We start from the raw sequence: 6,554 nt of genomic DNA on the forward strand, positions 1-6,554 counted from the left end.
TCCTAAATTCCAATTGGCGGTCCGTGCGTCTTGGTGTTTGTCGGTCGGTCCCATTTGGTTCGTTTCTGGTTGCGAGTCCAGAACATAATGAGACCCTGTCTCAATAAAGACAAAAACATTCCCGGTACCGGAGAAAAACCCCCCAAAAAAAAAAAAAGACAAAAACAAACAAACAAACAAACAAAAGTCTGGGAGGAGGAGGGGGAGTCCCTAGAAAAGACAGAGTCTTGGGCAACCCACTCAGGCCCCGCTTCTGTATCTTTCTCTCAGACAGAAGCTTTCTTTCGCTCAATAAATATATTCTGCTCTTAACCTCCATTGTTCCTAAAATTCATTCTTCGATTTTAGAGAACATGAACTTGTCCCAGATATCATTCAGGTTGGGAGTTTTTGTTTTCCTGTATCACTAGGAATCCCCTTAGCTGTTTTAGGGTTTGGGGCTGTGAGAAGGAAAGAATTGGTTCAATAGTCTTTTCCTAGCCTTTGGGTTCCCTTGACTATGATGAGGCCTAAATATTTTACCTCAAGACTGCAAAGGTATACTTTAGATTTAGAGAGCTTATAAACCCTGTCTGCTAGAAAATTTAGCAAAGCACAGAGCTCTTCTGAGGGGGCACATAAAAGAATGTCATTTATATGTTCTAAGACTGTGACCTGAGAAAACTCAAAGCATGCCAAGTCATGGGAAAGCACTTGCCCAAAAGGATGTGGACTATCCCTCAATCCTTGGGGACATACTCTCCATGTCAATTGAGAGGCCTGGTCATGAGGATTTTGAAAGCAAAGACAAACTGGGAATCTGTATGTAAAGGAATATAAATGAAAGCATCTTTTAAATGTAACACTGAAAACCAAATGGCATCTTCTGGAATTTGAGAAAGGAATGTATATGGGTTAGGTACCATTGGGTGAATTGGCATAGCTGCCTCATTTATCAATCTGAGATCCTGTACTAATCTCCATTCCTCACTGGGTTTCTGAATTCCCAAAATTGGAGTATTGCATAGGCTGTTATCAATTATAGGTAATAATCCTTTTTTAACTTTAGGTTTTAAAGGATATTGTCTCGGGGCTGGGGATTTAGCTCAGCGGCAAAAGCACCTGCCTGGCAAGCGCAAGGTCGTGAGTTTGGTTCCCGGTACTGGAGAAAAAACAAAAACAAAAAAATAATAATAATAAAGGATATTGTCTCTCATTAGGAAAAATAGTAGAATCTCTGAGATGTATCTGTACTGGAGCAGCTCTTAATGCCCTACCTATTTTGCCTTTAGTTGCCCATACTTCAGAATTTATTTCTGTCTCCATAGGGGAAGGCAGTATACCTGACCTGGGTGCATATACATTACAGAATTTAAACAAGATAAAATACCTCTCCCCAAGAGAGGGACTGGACTTTCAGACATTATCAAAAAGGAATGTGTAAAAAAAAAAAAAATCCCAGTTACAGCCTAAGGGTTGTGAAAAATAGCGAATTACTTCCTCCCCAGTGACTCCTTTCTCTGAGGTGTGATGGCTGGAAGGAAGGCCGGGATTGAAAAGAAGGACTGAGAGACTTGTGCCAGTGTCCAGCAAGAGGCTAGTTTCTTTTCCCTCTATAGTCATGATTACCCAGGGCTCCTCTATGGAGATGACAGTCCAGCCAGAGGAGAGGGCAGAGAGTGCCCCGGGGCCCTTCACTCTTGCTGGACCAACTGGTAGGATGGGTCTGAACTCTGGGACCTCCCGACCTCCAGTGGTTACCTTTGCAGTTAGGGCATGGCCCAGGGGCCTTCTTAGGGCAGTCCCTCTTAAGGTGGCCTGGCTTCTGACAGCTGTAGCAGATGAATGTAGTCGCTGAGCTCTTGGGGCCCCAAGAATCAGACTTAGGGTCTGTTTCTCTTAGTATTGCAGCAAAGGCAGCTGCTTTTTCTCCGTCTCTTTGTTTTCTCTCCTTGGCCTCCTCCTCATCACAGTTATAAAATACTAAGGGGGCAATTTTTACAAACATATCAAAACATGGACCAAACACCCATCTTTTGCAGCTTATTTCTAATATCTGGGGCTGACTGAGTAATGAACTATCTTTAAGAATAATTTGTCCCTCTACTGAATTAGGATCTAGGGATGTGCTTTATCAATGCCTCTTGCGAGCGATCTAAGAAAGCAGAGGAGTGTTCCTTTTTTTTCTTGTTGAATTGCTGACAGTTTAAAATATTGAATGGCTTAGCTCTTATCCTTCTTAGACCTTCAAGAACTTATGTCTGAAAATGTCTCCTATTCCAATTTCCCATATGGTTACTAGGCCAGTAGGGGTCTTGGGTAGGGATGGCTTGGGCTCCAGGGGGAACATGTAATTCCCCTGGCTGTCTATCTTCTGGCCTTCTAAAATTAATAATATGGTATTCATCTCCAAATTCAATAGCAGCTTGTAATGCTGCCTGTTCCTCATTAGAGGTCAACATTTGATTTAAGAGTAACATTACATCTTTCCTATCTAGCTCATAGGTCTGAGTGAGGCCTCTACACACCTCAATGTACTCATCAGGGTCATCCAGAAATTTTCCAAGATCTAACTTTATCTGTTTTAGGTCACTGAGAGAAAAAGGCACATGAATGCTGGAAGTTCCAAGTCATCCATTTACTCCTTGTAAAGGATATTGTCCTTGAGGAGCTTGAATAAACTCAGCTAAGGATGGGTATAGTCCTGAAGAGGTCTGGATTACAGCTGGTCTAGAAACCCCATCCTCTAGCCTAGAAGGGCAAGTAGGGGAAACCTTAGATTCAGTAATGGTGGGCGAGGCTTTTATTAAGGCTGTCTTGTCCTCAGGCTCCAAAGATTGGGGAGGAGCAGTCTCAGGCTCTAGGATAGTGGATGCCTTAAGAGGCTGAGGTGTCTGGTTTTCCTGTGGTTCACATCTACATTTTTAAACTAAATAAAGACTATTTCTTAAAGCAAAGAAAATTTGAGTGTAAGAAATTTCTGACCATTTTCTTTCCTTTTTTACAATATATTTCTAGTTGAAAAATAACATCATAATTAATACTTCCCTCTGCATTCCATTTTGGCTGTAGGGGGTAGGTAGTCCACATGCACGGGCAGAATGATGCAATTTAAGGGAGTAAGAAAGGATTGTGAATTTCAAAAAGAAACAATTTGGCCATCCCCTCCTTATTTCTAATTGATCTTTGTACCCTCAAGGCATCCCTCAAGTAGATTCCACTCCAGGGCAGGTGGATGCCATCTGGAGAGAGCAGAGGACAAAATCTGGTCAGCCTATCCACCCTCGAACTGGCATGCAGTTTGATCTTCCCGGAAAGCTCATGAACTGTGCACTTACTCGTACTGGACTTTTATAATCATAAGTTACAATTGGTCTGGTGACAGGAATGTTTAAGGAAGGCAGCATAACTTTGTAATAAACTGATGGAGACCACTGTGAAGCAGACCTGGGCAGGATGTAAATTAACCAATTGGCTTTTCATGTTCACTTGTGAATTTGTCCAAGGCCTAGGCTCCTTGTCTGGAAATGGAGAGAGGACCCATAGTAAATGAGCCTCTGTGAGTCATTAATCCCTGTTAAGGCCTGTAATGGCAGATGAAGCTGGGAAGCCTCAAAGGATAAGACAAGAGCATAACCAAGAACACCTGGATCGGATCTCAACTGGATAAAGCCTATAGCCTCAGCCACACACTCCTAAGTAGATTAACTTAATACCTTACTTAGAGAAGTCCTTGAGTAATTCCACCCTTCTTGAGTACTCTCCTTTTTTTTTTTTTTGTCTTTTTGAGACAGGGTCTCACTATGTAGCTCAGGTTGGCCTTGACATCACTTTGTAGCCCAGGCTGGTCTCGAACTCACAACGATCCTCCTGCCTCAGCCTCCCAAGTGCTGGGATTACAGGCATGTGCCTCCACGCCGGGCTCCTTTCTTCTGATAACAAAAAAAAATATAGACTACCCAAAGAAGGTCTTAGCCCCAAGAGAATCTAGAATTCTTTGAGAGGGCTCTGATCCTCCTAGAGCCCCAAAATCATTCCATTTGCCTCTTTTTATTTAGCCTTTGCCATACACTCGTTCTGGAGATTGTGGACCCGATCAGTCCCCAATAACTGAGGAATACCATTAACCCAATAATAAACTATTGTTTTATTTATTTGTTTATTTTTGGAAAAGGCCATATATAAAAAGGTAAGTTGCAAGTAGAACACCTTTTTGTTTTTTGGTTGGGTTTTTTTTGGTACCAGGAATCAAACACAGGACCTTGGGTTTGCCAGGCAGGCACTGTGCCACCTCGCTATATCCCCAGCTAAAGTACCACTTTGTTTGAAAGAGATCACCTCTGGAGATAGATAAGAGACAATTGACTTGAGGAATTCCACCCTGGGCCGTAGGGCAAAGAAATCTCCCAGATACTTGTGTCATCTATCTAATCACCAAGGCAACCTTTTCTAGCAACAAGACTTTTTTTTTTTTTAAGACTTTGTTTTTATTTAGATTTTTGAAGCTTATAGGTTAAACTTATATTTGTCACCTAACAATCACATTTAAATATTGGTAAAGGCACATTAGTTAAATCTGACAAGAATCTCATTTTACTGCTAATCAGCACATGTAAGGCACAAATATAACTCATTTCCCTATGATCCACTGTGAAATGTAAATTGTTGCAAGCTGCCTCAGCCTAGTTCCTGAAGGTGGGGATAGTTAAGTGGCTCGACTGAAAAGTTTGTGGAGAATTCCTAGTCTACTGGGAGAGATAAGTACAACAGATAAGTGGAGATTTTTCAGTGGTCAGGAGCCAGTTTCCACTGAGGAATCTTTGGGTATCTGCCAGAGAGTAGCCCTGGCCAAGACCCCTCAGTTGTTCTCAGGTTCTGTTGGCCCACACAACCAGAGATCAGTCTCCAGAAAGGAATCCAGCTGTCTCTCTGATCAACATTCCATCAGCCATTGGCTTCAATGGGGACTCACCAGAGATGCTTGGGAAACCTGTCCTCTGCTTTAAAGAGTGGCAGCTGCTCTAACAGCATTTAACTAGCGGGCAGAGTAACCACTGTTTGTGAAAGTTCTACAAGGGATAGTTAAAAGCCTCAACAAGATTACCTGGTGCTAGACCTAGATGAAGAGGAAAGGTTGGAGATGCTCCCTTAGATTAAATGTGTTTTGGTTCCAGAGTGTGCTGTTTTGGGAGATAGCTCCTTCTGGTATCACCCAGAAGTCAGTTCTCCCCACTGTGTCTCAGGTTCAGCCTTCTGAGGGACACCTGCCGAGAACCCTAAGCCAGGACATGGCTTTTACATGTGTTCTCCTGGATGGCCAAAATTCTGATGTCTCATCTGACCCAGAGGTGGGGTACATGTTCTTTCCTTAAGGTGATTTCTCTGTCTTCAGTGTTAACAAACACTCATCTTCTATGGGCTTAACTTAGTTAGAGCACTCTAGAGTTATTTTTCTAATTTTATATCACTCTTAAAAGGAAAGTATAGGTATGCATAGTTTGTAAGCCCGAGCTAGATTTTAAAAAGACCCATTTTACAGAAGTTTATATTAAAGTCCACTAGGGGTGTCCTAATACTATGCTCCATAGCACTATTATCTAAATAAAGTCAAGCAAAGAAAACCACTGCAGATTACCTGTGCGGAAAAAAATGGCTGCAGCCAGTTTGGCTACTTTTTGTAGAAGAGTCTCAGCAGTCCTGAAGGCTTCTGTGTCATTAATATCTCCTAAGGCCCCCGCTAGCTCACGATTTTCTCTTAGTTTGTTATCTACGAATGCACCAAATATCTCATCCCTTCAGCAGTGTAGATTACTTCATACCACATTGTCCAGAAAAGGACTGGAAGAATTTTTTGATGACCCAAAGAACTGGGGGCAAGAAAAAGTGAAATCTGGAGCTGCATGGACCTGTCAGCAATTAAGGAACAAAAGTAATGAAGATTTACATAAACTTTGGTACGTCTTACTGAAAGAAAGGAACATGCTTCTAACTCTGGAGCAGGAGGCCAAGCGGCAGCACTTACCCATGCCAAGTCCAGAGCGGTTAGAAAAGGTAGTTGATTCCATGGATGCATTAGATAAAGTTGTCCAGGAAAGAGAAGATGCTTTGAGGCTTCTCCAGACTGGTCAAGAACGAGCCAGACCTGGCGCTTGGAGAAGAGACATCTTTGGAAGAGTCATTTGGCACAAGTTCAAGCAGTGGCCTATACCTTGGTACCTAAATAAAAGATACAACAGGAAACGATTCTTTGCAATGCCTTATGTGGATCATTTTGTCAGACTGAGAATTGAGAAACACATCCGCATGGAAACAAGAAAGAAACGCTTGGAGAGAAAGAAACAGAAAATTCTACAAGAAAAGTTTCCACATCTTGCTGAAGCCCAGAAGTCAAGTCTTGTCTAAAAAAAAAGTCTAAACTAACTTTTTTTGTTGCTGCATAGTAGTCTATGTACAAAAATATATATTAAGTAGTTCATAAAGAAACTTTTTTATCAAATGACTTAGCGATGTTCTAAAGGTTAACATGATGTGAATTCTCAAAGTGGTCTTGCTTCTACCACATTTTTAAACATCAA

The 6,554-nt window shown here is 41.8% G+C and overlaps 1 protein-coding gene across 1 annotated transcript; it reads left to right on the plus strand.

Annotated features, from left to right (window-relative positions):
- The first annotated feature begins 5,614 nt into the window (after positions 1–5,614).
- On the plus strand, positions 5,615–6,522 carry LOC102020133 (39S ribosomal protein L47, mitochondrial-like). Its single transcript, XM_005385038.1, has one exon. It carries the CDS (start codon positions 5,629–5,631, stop codon positions 6,379–6,381), a length of 753 nt encoding a protein of 250 aa, XP_005385095.1. The 5' UTR covers positions 5,615–5,628; the 3' UTR covers positions 6,382–6,522.
- Positions 6,523–6,554: the final 32 nt, after the last annotated feature.

This window comes from Chinchilla lanigera, unplaced genomic scaffold, assembly GCF_000276665.1.
Source record: "Chinchilla lanigera isolate Chin_1 unplaced genomic scaffold, ChiLan1.0 scaffold00022, whole genome shotgun sequence".
Classification (NCBI taxonomy): Eukaryota; Metazoa; Chordata; class Mammalia; order Rodentia; family Chinchillidae; genus Chinchilla; species Chinchilla lanigera.

What these genes read in the sequence shown, in the direction of transcription:
- LOC102020133 (XM_005385038.1), top strand. Translation starts at nt 5,629, where the DNA reads ATGGCTGCAGCCAGTTTGGCTACTTTTTGTAGAAGAGTCTCAGCAGTC.